This window comes from Oncorhynchus masou, chromosome 18, assembly GCF_036934945.1.
Source record: "Oncorhynchus masou masou isolate Uvic2021 chromosome 18, UVic_Omas_1.1, whole genome shotgun sequence".
Lineage (NCBI taxonomy): Eukaryota > Metazoa > Chordata > Actinopteri > Salmoniformes > Salmonidae > Oncorhynchus > Oncorhynchus masou.
Window position 1 is genome coordinate 59516721 of NC_088229.1, and position 15497 is coordinate 59532217.

Consider the following 15497-nt stretch of genomic DNA (forward strand, 5'->3'; position numbering starts at 1 on the left):
AACAAGTAAAGAACATGAAAAATAGAGAGATGATAATAACCTTCTGGTAGGCCTCACCGTCTTCTTCTGACCGTCTTCTCAATGAAATGTTAACTAGCTACTAGCTGCAATGTTAACTAGCTACTAGCTGCAATGTTAACTCGCTGGCGGAATGACATCCTAGTTATTAATATCAATCCAGTAGCCATTTGTTTTGCAAACTCCATCTCATGTGCTACAGAAACACGGATAACCAACCAACAGTGCTAGGCGCGTGTGCACTTGAATTAAGGTTGGGTTGGCCTGACTGTGAAAGACCAATATGGGATTTGTCTTTTTAGGTCATTCAGAACCTATGTCACTGTTTGTCATATAATTTTTATTTTTATTTTTTACACAGGGCACCTTTCCTTTGTGCCGTATGGGAAGTATATGGCTAAATTGGAGTCTACCCACTTCTCCAGCACCACTACACCACTGAGCATCAGTCTTGTATAGAAGGAGAGCAAAAAGATGGGCTTTTCATTGATCGCCACTGTTCTGTTGTGTCACGTGGTATGCGTTAGAGATTGTCACACCACATGACAGGAAATGCATCGGCACACTTCACACAGGATGGAAAGGCACTGACAAATATAGGTTTGCTCTTTTATTTAAAGCTCCCAGCGATGCTCTTTAATATTTCAGAAGACTGAAAGTGTGTCATGATCTTTCTTTCTGTGCCGTTCTGAGCGTCTGAGAGCTTTAAGACTTCACAGCAGGATCTCTCAACTGTCACTCCGGATGCAACAACACATGGCTGCGCAGTCCGATATCTCAAATTCTGATTTTGTCGTCTTTGGGATATCTCTCTCAATATCACGATTATAGGAATATCATTTAGAAATCTTTAGGACTTCAAGTTATATCAGTTTCAATGGAACTTTGAGTCACAACGGTGCTCGAAGCAAAGCTTAGCGTTTTGGTTAACTTTTGTAGGTCCTCTCAGGCTGATCTCTGTCAGTTCCTTCATAGTACTCAGATCTTCCTACAGTTTCATCTTGGATCTCATGGATGAGAATATCTCTGGTTATCTAATAGGCCATAGTTTGATAAGCACGTGTGGTCCAAATACAGAAGGTTTCAAAACACATTTTATTGCTGGTTATAAGAGGAACAAGATTTCATATTTCCTTGAATTATTAAGCCTCCCATATTCATTGCGTAATACGTTTACATTATTCATGTTGCCTATGCATTGTACATATGGCCATATTAACCCTAAACCTACAGCTCATGCTGAAGGTTAGTTATGATTTGTTTATTCAAGTACATGTTCAGACATGTGTGTGTGTGTGTGGGTGTGTGTGTGTGTGGTGAGTATTATATTCAGTGCTGTTCTAAAATTGATTAAATGAATGTTTTTCCTCATCAATCTACACACAATACCCCATACGACAAAGCGAAAACGGGTTTTTCAAAATCTGGGCAAATTTATAATAAAAAAAAAACAGAAATACCTTACTTACATAAGTATTCAGACCCTTTGCTATGAGACTGGAAATTGAGCTCAGGTGCATCCTGTTTCCATTGATCATCCTTGAGATGTTTCTACAACTTGATAGGATTCCACCTGTGGTAAATTCAATTGATTAGACATGATTGGAAAGGCACACACCTGTTTATATAAGCTCCCACATTTGACAATGCATGTCAGAGTGAAAACCAAGCCATGAGGTCAAAGGAATTGTCCGTAGAGCTCCAAGACACGATTGTGTCGAGGCAACAGTTTTTTGCAGCATTGAAGGTCTCCAAGAACACAGTGGCCTCCATCATTCTTCAATGTAAGTTATTTGGAACCACCAAGACTCTACCTAGAGCTGGCCGCCCGGCCAAACTAAGCAATCGGGGGAGAAGGACCTTGGTCAGGGAGGTGACCAAGAACCCGTTGGTCACTCTGACAGAGCTCCAGAGTTCCTCTGTGGTGATGGGAGAATCTTCCAGAAGGACAACCATCTCTGCAGCACTCCACCAATCAGACCTTTATGGTCGAGAGGCCAGACAGAAGCCACTTCTCAGTAAAAGGCACATGACAGCCCGCTTGGAGCTTTCCAAAAGGCATCTAAAGACTCTCAGACCATGAGAAACAAGATTCTCTGGTCTGATGAAATCAAGATGGAACTCTTTGGCTCTTTGGCTATCCCTACGGTGCTGCATGGTGGTGGCAGCATCATGCTGTAGGGATGTTTTTCTGTGGCAGGGACTGTGAGAGGGAAAGATGAATGGAGCAAAGTACATTGAGATCCATGATGAAAACCTCCTCCAGAGCACTCAGGACCTCAGACTGGGGTGAAGGTTCATCTTCCAACAGGATAACGACCCTAAGCACACAGCCAAGACAAAGCAGAAGTGGCTTTGGGACAAGTCTCTGAATATCCTTGAGTGGCTCAGCCAAAGCCCGCACTTGAACCCGATCAAACATCTCTGGAGAGACATGAAAATAGCTGTGCAGCAACGCTCCCCATCCAAACTGACAGAGCTTGAGAGGATTTGCAGAGAGGAATGGGAGAAACTCCCCAAATACAGGTGTGCCAAGCTTGTAGCGTCATACCCACGAAGACTCGAGGCTGTAATAGCTGCCAAAGTTTCTTCAACATAGTACTGAGTAAAGGGTCGGAATTCTTACGTAAATGTAATATTTAATTTTGCTACAAAATCTTAAAACCTGTTTTTGCTTTATCATTATGGGGCATTGTGTGTAGATTGATGAGGATTTTTTTTCATCCATTTTAGAATAAGGCTGTAATTTAACAAAATGTGGAAAAAGTCAAGGGTCTGAATACTTTCCGAATGCACTGTACTACAGTAGCAGCATTGGTCAGGGTTTGGCTATATATTGTTGTTCCTCTCCCATCTGCCAACTCCCTCCTAAACTCTATCATGTCACACTTCCCTTCTGTCCTTGTGCCCTTTGTACCTAGAAATCAACCCTAAAACTCCTGTACCCACCACCACACTCACTTCGACCATTTACCCCACCACAAACTACTCCACACACACAGTGTCTGAGGCGGAGTGGGAGGGCCAGCCGGTTTGAGTGTGCTGATTGGTTAGTGGGGTGGCTAGTGGGTGTGTTCTGAGGCAGTGTTGCCTGCAGGGGGAGGCTGGCCAGTATAGCAGCAGCCTGGAGTAGTTGGGCAGGTCTATGCATCTACTGCATGCTGCAGCCGGGTAAGGAAGGAAGAAAAGAGGGCAAGGAGGAAGGAGAGAAGGAGAGAAGACAGACTAAGAAGTCATGTGGGAGGTGTAAATCCACTGTGGATGAGCTGAGGGGAGAAGAAGAGGTGATAGAGAAGGAGGGAAGAGAAGAGAGGCAGGGAGGCAGGAGAGGAGATTCGGCTGGCTCTATGTGTGAGGCTGCAGCTGCTGCTTCTCCCTCTGCTGTTTCTGCACTGTGTGGTGGATCACGATAAAGCTTCACCAGGATAACAGAAGGCTTCGACAGAGGATGAAGGTGTGTACTGTATCGAATGTTTGGGTGTAATTATAATGACTAACTGAAGAGATGAGGATTAGTCAGACCATGAGAAAGTAAGCCTGTTTGAGTGTGTGGTTTGCCTGCGAGGGGTGTGTGTGTGCGCGCTCGTGTGTGCGTGAGAGCGAGCAGTTGTGAGTGAATGTGTATGCATGGGGGTGTGTCAATGTTAGTGTATACTTAGAATATTAGGGCATGTCAACGTAAGCACTTTCAAGTAGTTTTTCTGTCCCACATATAGGTACTTTACAGAAGAACTGAGCAGGATTTTGCATAAGTGCTTTTGCATTTTTTCCAGTGTATCATAATTCAAAACCCAGTACTACTATAGTGTGTGTGTGTGTGTGTGTGTGTGTGTGTGTGTGTGTGTCTGTGTGTGTGTGTGTGTGTGTGTGTGTGTGTGTGTGTGTGTGTGTGTGTGTGTGTGTGTGTGTGTGTGTGTGTGTGTGTGTGTGTGTGTGTGTGTGTGTGTGTGTGTGTGTGTGATGGTTAAAATATACAGGTCAGTATTGAAGAACCTGCTATGTGGATTATCTAAATGAGGCGTCTGGAATCTTTTTTTTTGGCTCTCAGAAGGAAAATAATGCCCAGACGCTGACAGTATCCTTCCCTTTATCAGAGCCAGTAGCTTCAGTCCCTTCATCAATGTAGCGCATGTTAACTCTGTTCTCTCAGATAGTGGGGCCAACCAGATGCCTCACTGGAAAGCAGTGCTAATTGAAAACAAAATAGCCCTTGTATTAATTAGTTCTCATCGAGTCCTGAAAACCGGTTCAGTTTAGGACCGTTTAGGACTTAGCACTGAGATGTTTTTTCTCCTGTGTTGGTAATGTCTCCAAGGACTGGGTTTTCTTCTCAAACATGAGCTGGCTTAGAGACTGTCTCTGGGGTTCAAAGAGAGGAAGAACAATTGAGTGCATTTGATCATAGTTGTGAAGTAGATTCAAATATGTGTTTTCACTCCTACCTCCACCCTACAGTCACTAATACCTCCACCCTACAGTCACTAATACCTCCACCCTACAGTCACTAATACCTCCACCCTACAGTCACTAATACCTACACCCTACAGTCACTAATACCTCCACCCTACAGTCACTCCTACCTCCACCCTACAGTCACTCCTACCTCCACCCTACAGTCACTAATACCTACACCCTACAGTCACTAATACCTCCACCCTACAGTCACTCCTACCTCCACCCTACAGTCACTAATAAAATACATGTGACCCTCCTGTTAATAACACTGATGCTCCATCAATCAATAAATGGATGGACACATACGCCTCCTTGTCTTAAACTGGACAATGTGCTGCTGGCCCAGAAAGAGCTTGAGTTAAAGGGATGTTTTCTAGAAAACAAAATATTGGGGTGTGTCTTAGTCACATGCTGTTTTTCTCCTGAAATGCTTTGCTATGTCATTCTTCATTGTTTCTTTAAAAAGTCACAAAAGCAGTGAAGAATAGATCTTTACCTGCCACAAGGTCATTTACCACTTCATACCATTCCACTAGTGAGTACTGATCTAACACATCTGTTCTCCTCCATTTCTCCCTCTCCCTCTCCCTCTCTCCCTCTCCCTCTCCCTCTCCTTCTCTCCCTCTCCCTCCCTCTCCCTCTTCCTCTCTCTCCCTCTCCCTCTCCCCCTCTTCCTCCCTCTCCCTCTCTTCTCTCTCCCTCTCCTCCCCTCCTCTCCCTCCCTCTCCCTCTCTCCCTCTCCCTCTCTCTCCCTCTCCCTCTCCCTCTCCCTCTCTCCCTCTCCCTCTCCTTCTCCCTCTCTCCCTCTCCCTCTTCCTCTCTCTCCCTCTCCCTCTCCCTCTTCCTCCCTCTCCCTCTCCCTCTCCCTCTCCCTCTCCCTCTCCCTCTCCCTCTCCCTCTCCCTCTCCCTCTCCCTCTCCCCTCTCCCTCTCTCTCCCTCCCTCTCTCTCCCTCTCCCTCTCCCTCTCCCTCTCCCTCTCTCCTCTCTCTCTCTCCCTCCCTCTCCTCTCCTCTCCCTCTCTCCCTCTCCCTCTCCCTCTCTCTCTCTCTCTCTCTCTCTCTCCCTCTCTCCCTCCCTCTCCCTCTCTCTCTCTCTCTCTCTCTCTCTCTTTCTCTCTCTCTCTCTCACTCTCTCTCATGCACATACAGTCAGACACTCTCTCTTGCTCTCTCCCCCTCTGACATGCACAGACAGACAACTCTCTCTCTCCCTCTCTCTCTCTCTCCCTCTCTTTCTCTGTCTCTCTCCACCTCTCTTTCTCTCTCTCTCTCTCTCTCTCTCTCTCTCTCATGCACATACAGACAGACAGACACTCTCGCTTGCTCTCTCTCTCTCTCTCCCTCTGACATGCACAGACAGACAGACAGACAGACAGACAGACAGACAGACAGACAGACACTCTCTCTCTCTCTGTTTTCCTTTGTGCCGCCTGTATGAGTCAGCGCACCTTCATCTTTGTCTCTGTCTCAGTCCCTCTTGGAAGAAAGTTGAGAGAGAGAGATGGCTTTGTCTCTGTTCCAACCAGAGTCATATTTTAAATGTTAAGGGCAGCTACGTACAGTACGGTACAACTCTCATATTACATCAGCCTTGTTAGTAAGCTTCTCTGCGCTATTAATTCAGTACAGCATATTGGAGGTTCATTGAGTTTGTAGTGTATTGTAGGAGCGACAGCTCCTTACTAAGCATCTGCTTCAGATATGTGTGAGATATACAGTGAACAATGACCGACGGTCATACTATCCCAACGAATCCATGCGGTCAACATTCAATCAATGAGAGTATAGACAGAATTGCCAGAGTCATGTCTTTGCTATGGCCGTGTTCCTCACACATGAAGGGACTACAAAACTTTTCTTCTCTCCTGCCTTTGAGGCGTCACAACACTGCGAAGCCTGCTGTCATGCTGCTGAAATCATAGCTGCCTGCTTAAGACGGTCAACAAGCAAGCTTGTGGCTAATATTAGCACACTCACACCGACGTTTCCCTGCAGTCTAATATTAGCTATCTGTGCTCACTGGGGTTTAATTATCTGTGTGATTTGACTCAAACACACACGTACACACACACATACCCTGAGCCCCCTTGCGCTGATTGCTGGAGGGGTGTCGAATTCGCCTGGTGTGTGTCCGTCCTCTGTGCTTTGTGTCTGTCTTTCTGTAACAAGCCTCATAGAGCCACGAATGGAGAAGCTCCTTGGGTTGTCATGGAGAGCAGAAATGGAGGAGAAATCCATACAATCCAAGGACATCAGACAATCGGTATCTCTGATAAGATTCAGGAGTTTTTGACTTACTTCTGATTTAACCATGGCATTCTAATCCTATATCTGATTATATTATATAAGTCACAGTAATTACAGTACCAAAGAAAGTTTGGACACACCTACTCATTCAAGGGTTTTTCTTTATTTTTTACTATTTTCTACATTGTAGAATAATAGTGAAGACATCAACACTATGAAATAACACATATGGGATCATGTAGCAACCAAAAAAAGTGTTAAACAAATCAAAATATATTTGAGATTTGAGATTCTTCAAAGTAGCAATCCTTTGCCTTGATGACAGCTTTGCACACTCTTGGCATTCTCTCAACCAGCTTCACCTGGAATGCTTTTCCAACAGCCATGCTGGTTAAGTGTGCCTTGAATTCTAAATATATCACTGACAGTGTCACCAGCAAAGCACCTCCACAACATCACACCTCCTCCTCCATGCTTCAGGGTGGGAACCACACATGCAATCATCCATTCACCTACTCTGAGTCTTACAAAGACACAGAAAGACACAGAAATCTCAAATTTGGACTCATCAGACCAAAGGACAGATTTCCACCGGTCTAATGTCCAAGTCTCTTCTTCTTATTGGTGTCCTTTAATAGTGGTTTCTTTTACAGCAATTTAACCATGAAGGCCTGATTCACACAGTCTCCTCTGAGCAGTTGATGTTGAGATTTGTCTGGTACTTGAACTCAATGAAGCATTTTGGGCTGCAATTTCTGAGGCTGGTAACTCTAATGAGCTTATCCTCTGCAGCAGAGGTAACTTTGGGTCTGCCTTTCCTGTGACGGTCCTCATGAGAGCCAGTTTCATCATAGCACTTTCATCATGGTTTTTGCGACTGCACTTGAAGAAACGTTCAAAGTTCTTGAAATGTTTCTGATTGACTGACCTTCATGTCTTAATGTAATTATGGACTGTTGTTTCTCTTTCCTTATTCTTGCCATAATATGGACTTGGTTTTTTACCCCCCCTACCTTGTCACAACACAACTGATTGGCTCAAACGCATTAAGAAGGAAAGAAATGTTATCACAACTTTTCCTTTAAGTCCAAGTCAACAGTAAATCAGTAACCACATGGCAGCTGGCTAGTGGTAACGATCTCGCTCCATTGTGACTCTTGGCACGGCAGACCGGTGTGTGTGTGTTTGTGACTGGAGAGCGCCCATATCCCTCCAGCCTGCATGCCAACTTGGCCAACTCTCAGTGAGCAGGGCTTTCAAGGGTGGCACTGCAGCATGTATACCACCGGTACTAAGGATAGACGAGGAGGAGGACAATATGTCCCTTAACTCTGTTCCATGGCATCTGGGTGCTAGTTGGGAAGTGTTGCTTACCTAATCCCTATGTCATTCTGTTACCACAGGCTACTTCCTGTAAATCTCCACTCTGATCACTTTGTCTTCCTGCCACTTCTTCTCTGCCTCTCGTTTACACAGATTTTTTCATCCTCTCTTCCTCTGTCTCTTTCTGTCTTTTTCTCCCTCACAGTCCTGCCTGGGCCGACGTAGTAATGGATAGTAGAGGGTCAATGAAGTTGAGGCTCATCAGCCTCCAAAAATGAACACGGCCCGGTGTCGTCTTTCAGCTGATGGCCTGACAGCTACAAACATAACTGATAGTTGTGGTTCTTCAGCCAGTAGCTCTCTGAGGTGAGGTCATTGCTACCAGGAACAGGAGTGGCTGTCACGTTTAGGACACTGGTTACGGAGATTATCTTCCTGTTGACGCCACTTAGACAATGGGACCTCATGGGGCCCACTGCTGTAAAACGACTGTAACAAATTGTCTAAAAGCCTCATTAAGGCGTCTACATTGCCTGTGAGTTGGTGCCAGCTCCGCTGAATGAAGGTGCGAGGGGTCGTTTCACGAATAGAAGGCGTTTTATGTTCTTGAGACATTGTGTGGGGTGGTAGGTAGCCTAGTGGTTAGAGCGTTGGGCCAGTAACTGTAAAGGTTGCTAGATTGAATCCCCCGAGCTGACAAGGTAAAAATCTGTCGTTCTGCCACCTGAACAAGGCAGTTTACCCACTGTTTCTAGGCCGTCATTGAAAATAAGAATTTGTTCTTAACTGACTTGCCCAGTTAAATAAAGGTTTTAAAAAAAGGATTTACATTTTTATCATGAGATTAAACATGCAATTTAACAATAGGATCACATACATCTACAGTCTAACTAAACTAAAATTCCAATAGTAGTGTATTTTCATTCAAATAAATGTACTGTTTTCTCAGAAAATCGAAGTTTTAGCATGTCTCATGTCTGTCCGACCCACTTAACCCGAACATTTCTCCACGTTTTGGCATGTCTCATGTCTGTCCGACCCACTTAACCCCAACATTTCTCCACGTTTTGGCATGTCTCATGTCTGTCCGACCCACTTAACCCCAACATTTCTCCACGTTTTGGCATGTCTCATGTCTGTCCAACCCACTTAACCCCAATATTTCTCCAAGTTTTGGCATGTCTCATGTCTGTCCGACCCACTTAACCCCAACATTTCTCCAAGTTTTGGCATGTCTCATGTCTGTCCGACCCACTTAACCCCAACATTTCTCCACGTTTTGGCATGTCTCATGTCTGTCCGACCCACTTAACCCCAACATTTCTCCAAGTTTTGGCATGTCTCATGTCTGTCCGACCCACTTAACCCCAACATTTCTCCACGTTTTGGCATGTCTCATGTCTGTCCGTCACACTTAACCCCAATATTTCTCCACGTTTTGGCATGTCTCATGTCTGTCCGACCCACTTAACCCCAACATTTCTCCACGTTTTGGCATGTCTCATGTCTGTCCGACCCACTTAACCCCAACATTTCTCCACGTTTTGGCATGTCTCATGTCTGTCCGACCCACTTAACCCCAACATTTCTCCAAGTTTCGGCATGTCTCATGTCTGTCCGACCCACTTAACCTCAACATTTCTCCACGTTTTCACCATCATTGTAAAGCCCTAGTTATTTTGTCGATTTGACAAAGTTCTTTCTGACGATGATTGTTTATTTCATGCGATGAGGGATTCATTTACATTTGTACCCAAGGTTTAAGGTCAACCCTGTTACGTGAACTGAACTCTCGTTTTAATATGGTGAAACTATTCCTTTTCAAGTCATTTTTTCAAAAGAAATATTGAACGTCTAATAGGCTTGTCAAATCATTTTGTAAAAGCAGGTCAGCTGGTTCTATTCTTTTTGGTCATTTCCTGGTGTTTTGTGGTTGAAAACGGAGTGAGTCGAGCATAACGCGTCAACGCTGTTACCCATAGATAGATAGGCTAGAAATGTTTTGACAAGTTCAAATGTTTTGCTAAGCTCGTATTTCATTGTCCCTCCTTGTTGCGCACAACAAGCTTCCATTCCTCCTGTCACAAGGGGAGTTATGGCTGATTGAAGCTGAAAATGTCAACCCTGTTATGGACCACCCTGTCACTTTTTAATTGTCAGTTTTATGTCATATTTCTTAAATTAACCTCTTGAGTTAGGAAAACGTGTTTGTTATGAAGTTGAACATGTGCTCTTTATGACATAATGTTAAAAGTATAAATATTTTTTTTAGGCCAAAATTACATTACCCAACAGGCACTCTAAACATGGAATGAAACTGATGTGGAGGGAGGTAGGGGTCAGAGAAGGGGGTTAAGCAGGCATAGAGTCAGTCTTTGTAAAATGCTGTGTGTGCGTGTGTGTGCATGTGCAAGTGCGTGTGCGTGTGTGTGTGTGCGTGCGTGTATGTGTGTGTGTGTATGTGTGTGCGTGTGTGTGTGTGCGTGCGTGCGTGTGTGTGTGTGTGTGTGTGTGTGTGTGTGTGTGTGTGTCTGTGCGTGTGTGTGTGTGTGTGTGTGTGTGTGCGTGCGTGCGTGTGTGTGTGTGTGTGATTCCAAGGCTTAAACACATTCTCTTTGTTCTGTTAAGTCCTATTTGAGCCCCACCGGTGCACACGCTTTCCCCTACTGTTACCGTAAAGCAAGTCTTTGCTCCAATCTGTCCCCCTCTTCCACTTGAGTTCCTCCTTCTTTCTGTGCAGCTTCTCATAGCAACACGGGGAAACACTTTTGATGGTTGGACAGCAGGTATTTCTTAACTGAAAGCCTTTTGTTCAGCAAATAGTTAAATATGACTAGTCTTGGTTTAAAAACTTTTGTGTGTGTGTGTGTGTGTTCAAACTTTTGTAATGAAAGAGGGACAGCTTGGTGTGTGACATGCTGACGTACACTGACAGATCTTTGTTATGACATGTTTTGAAGAAGAAAACATTTCCATGTGCGACTTGTGAGGGAATTCTAGACGTTTGACAGATATGAGCTGTGTGAGATTGAAGAGGGTGATGGCAGGTTTGAATACGCCGCTTATTTGACTGAAGATATGCCCGAGTAGCAATGACAAAAGTCCTCAGTCTCCTTCCCACTACATCGTTGTCTAATGGATTCCTCTAAAGAAAGCCAAGTCTTCATTTCCTACAGCTTAAAGCTTCCTAAACTGAGACTCCTTGAAGTGTCTTGTCAGAATAGATACTGTGATGGTCATTCTAACAGCCAATCAGGATAAAATGTCATTCTCAATCACTAGGGCGCCTAACACACTGTGTTAAACCGATAGAGAGACAGAAGGTTGGCATTTAGTCATCAGGGAAAGCAGCTTTCCTTTGTTGTTGATTAAGACAATTATCTCAAAGCTGTAAAGTCTAGATTGGATGATTGGATGTGATTGTGTGTAGTACACCTCTATGTCTGTTGAAGTGTACAGCATTCTATAAGGATTATGGATTAACTTTCTAGGTTTTCTGAGGAAAAGCTGTTTGACTTCTCACTACAGCTTCTCTCCCCCCTCACAGGTATGGTGACTAGAGATCTGCTGGAGGCGTCCTAAGGGCCTGTTTGCCCATAATGTCCTTAGTCTTACTGAGTAGGAAGGAACATGTCCTAAAAATACAGTGACACCCCCATCAACAGATAAACAAACAAAATCCTAGTAAAAGGAGAGGAGGCCAGTCTCTGTCTTCTGTATCACTCGCTCTCTCTTCCTGGCCTCGAGTGTGAGGTCATGTCCCAGTCTGGAAAAGTCCTTCATCTGTACGTGGAGGTGAGGTCAGCCCCGGAGCAGGATGGGAATGGGGGCTTGGGGGGAGGAGTGGAGGGTCCTGGGACTGGGAGTAACTCAGCCTCAGCACAGGATGGGCCAGCTGGGCTTTTGTCAAAGCTAACCTGCCAGACTAAATGTCAGACTCCTACCAAAGTACAAACGCACCGCCGAGCCCATAACTTCACTCACACCCAGTCTCCCTCCAGACACACAGTGAGCTTCCAGCTCCACCAAGGCAATGGCAACCAGTCACCTAGCATCTCCAAGCGGCAGAGTTTACCGGCAGCACTGACCCACTCCCCAGCCTTTTCCAGAAATGGGAGGACCACCACCCCCCACAAACCCTCCTCCAAAGGGCAGGGGGTGGGGGGTGATGCCAAACGCTCGGTGGTCACCTTCAGCTACATTGAGAAGGCTAACGTCAAGAGAGTGGAGAGCCCACAGAACTCTGCCTGTCAGAGGAGGTCTAGGGAGGAGAGGTCATCCCCACCTTCCTACCCCCGGAAGAGACTCAGCGACTCCATCTGGATGGGTAGTCCTGGCTCCTCCTGCAGCTCCAGTCCCAAACTAGCGTTTCGTCCCCCAGGGTGTATCCAGCAACAACAGCAACCGTCAGTCTCCCCCAGCCACTGCCACCCCGTCTTGGATCCCGTCGGCAGGGCAGCCACCCAGCTTGCCCTGGAAGAGTTTGGGTTTGGTTCCCCCCTGCACAGGAGTAAGATTCTCCATGGGCTCGAGCAGAGTCCCAGGGGCTCCCGCCACAACCAGCAGGCCGGTTGCCTGTCATGGGCAGGCGGCTCTCCTGTCCCACGCCACAGCGCCTGCAATAATCACGCCATGGACACAGATAGAAACCGGGCCATTTGCGGGCCATTACCCAGGAGCCCAGCCTCCGACCAGCTTTCGTCTCATGCTAGCCAGGCCGCTCTGGGTATGTCTCCTAACTCGAGACCCAGGTTGTGTATGGGGCCCAAGGCCCAGAGCCCACACCAATGGGAAGGTCAGGACAAAGCTATCACAGGGAGTCCAGCCACCCAGAGACAAGTACACAAGCCCTGTAACAGCAGTTCCTCCCCTCAAGGGACCATTCTCCAACTTAGCAATAAACTAGGGGTAGGAACTGTACTGAACCAGCTAAGTGGTAGCAAACCCTCCTCACCATCCAACAGCCCTGAAGTGGCCCGGAGGCTAGCTGAGGAGGCTACCAAAGTGTCCTCTATTTTAGCAGAGGTAAGGAGGAACTCATTGACTTTGCACAGCACTTTAGACGAAGTAGAGAGCCCCAACTGTGGATGTATGTCCAGAGAAGCCAACAGTTCTGTCCCAAAAGCACAACTGCAACATTTGCAGCATCAGAAAGTTAAGATGAACATCCCTTTACACGGCCTACACACACCAGCATCCAACGACACTGACTCTCAACATGCTGTAAACTCTTTACCATCGTCACGCACACAGGACACAAACACTCCAACACTAACCAATCATAGGACACAGCACGGAGGAGGGTGGGCTCTGGGTCAGAGCTCCATCCTATCAGACGCAGTAGTGGGTGGAGGAGTGTCCCCAGCCCTGCCTTCGCGCTTCCTCCGTCCATTTCTTCCCCCAGCCGAGACCAGCTCCCCTCTGAGGGACCCCAGGCTGCTGAGAGCCCAGCTCAGAGTCACCGACAGCCCCACGCTGCACCGCTGTCAGCCCCCTCAATACACTGGAGATTTCTGGTCCTTCGAGCCGGACAGGACAGCCGACTTGTCCTGCTTCGACAGGGGGGACAGTGCCGAGCTGGCCCGTAGGCTCTACATACGCCAGAGTGTGGAAGAAGCCCCTGTCAGCTGGACTTCCAGGCAGCCCTGGAGCCACCTGGTAGGGGAGGAGAGCAGCAGCTCCAGTTCCAGCCCCAGACTTGGACATGGACCCGGTCAGCAGCCCTTGAGCACGGCCCAGCAGAAGAGGGCTGAGCAGAGGAGGAGGGAGGTTCTGCTGCTAGGCCCTGTGGTGCTGGACTCCCCAGAGGAGGACGAGGGCCTGGATGGGGATGGGGAAGGGGAGGAGGTTTCGGGACAAGGGCAGCAGCCAAGCCTGCTGAGGGTGGAGGAGCCTCAAGGGGGGGAGCGAATTGGGATAGCGGGGTCCTCGTCGCGCAGCTCCAGCGGGGTGACGGGCAGCCTAGGTGAAAGGGAATGTGTGTCTCCAGAGTCCAGTCAGTCCAGCCACCAGAGCAACGAGACAGGGGCTGCCACTTCAGGGATACAGGTGAGACATTTCTCTTCTTACACTGCCCTACTTATTTATTTGCACAGTGAAGATAAAACTTTTAATTTGTCTCTATTCTCCAGCATTTTGGATTTGTCATTTTGGATGACTACTTTAAAACACATATAAGTGAATTTCTCAAAATGTCTTAATGGTAAAGCGGATATGTATGAAAATACCCTCAAATGAAAGGTGACATTATGTACTGTTTCCTCATATGGAGTATTGAGCCTAATTAAAAGTTTTAGCTTCACTATCAAAATAAATGCCAAGGGGAGTGTATATGCATTAAAATAATAATTTAAAGATATTAATGTTAACCAAATGTATCTTGTATTTTGTTAAATTTGCCATGTGTACATGTCTGCGTGTGTGTTCCAGACGGACAGTGGCACTGCAGTCCCAGGCCCCTCCCTCCACTCCCAGAGGATAGCTCGTGCCAAGTGGGAGTTCCTATTTGGGACACCCGCTGAGGAGGCTGCTAGCAGGGGGGAGAAAAGTGAGAGCATATTTACCACCCATACCTATTACCCATAGAGCTATATATAGTATTTATCTCTGAGCCTATGACCCTTTAACTGTTCCCACTGGATATACACTATACTGTAGATGTGATTCAAGCACGTATCATAGCATGTGTTCAAACCACGCACATAGGTCGGTGTTCAGCATCCAACAACAACAACATTAACATTAGCATGGTAGCGCAGGGGTTTTCGGTACTTTTTCGGTGATATCAACTGCTTCCTCTGTTCCATCGTGGCAGGTACCATCGAACCCTCCACAGCTCCTCCCAGTGGCCAGTCCAGTGAATCCCCCACTTCCCCCACCTCCCTCCCCCTCATCTCAGCCAATCACGAGGTGCAGCACGTGGAGGTAGAGCTGGTGACTCCTCCCCCAGCGGCGGTGGGGGAGTCGCCAAAGACGGGCATCATCCGGGGGACCCTCAAGTACTCGGAGACGGACCTGGATGCCGTGCCCCTGCGCTGCTACCGCGAGACCGACATCGATGAGGTGCTATTGGCTGAGCAGGAAGACACCGACTCAGCGTTTGGGAGTAACCGCAGCGTGAAAAGCACATCGGGTACAGGCAGCAGCCCCCTGGGTGTCTGTCCCTATGAGAGAACGAGTGGGGAGGAGGAGGAGGTGGAAGGAGAGGAGGAAGAGGAGGAGGAGGATGATGAGGAGGATGAGGAGGAGGTGGTGAGCTGGGTCTCAGTGAGGATGCAGGGGGACATTAAGAGGCAGCAGCAGCAGCAGGTGATCAGTCAGCTGCTGAAGAGGTGAGATGGACACGCGCATCGACAAGTGGAAACACACACATGCTCAAAATCATACACAAACACACACACACACACACACACACACAAAATATGCTGACATATATAAATTCATACACACATACA

General features: G+C 46.9%; 1 protein-coding gene across 1 annotated transcript in view; it reads left to right on the top strand.

Moving 5' to 3' along the window:
- The first annotated feature begins 3117 nt into the window (after positions 1–3117).
- Positions 3118–15497, top strand: part of LOC135504994 (PH and SEC7 domain-containing protein 1-like) — a 60863-nt gene continuing 48483 nt past the window's right edge. Inside the window, exons 1-4 of the mRNA XM_064923982.1 lie at positions 3118–3472; positions 11591–14091; positions 14473–14590; positions 14858–15374. Coding sequence (XP_064780054.1) covers positions 11800–14091; positions 14473–14590; positions 14858–15374 — 2927 coding nt within the window. The 5' untranslated portion in view covers positions 3118–3472; positions 11591–11799. The remainder of the gene's footprint in view (positions 3473–11590; positions 14092–14472; positions 14591–14857; positions 15375–15497) is intronic.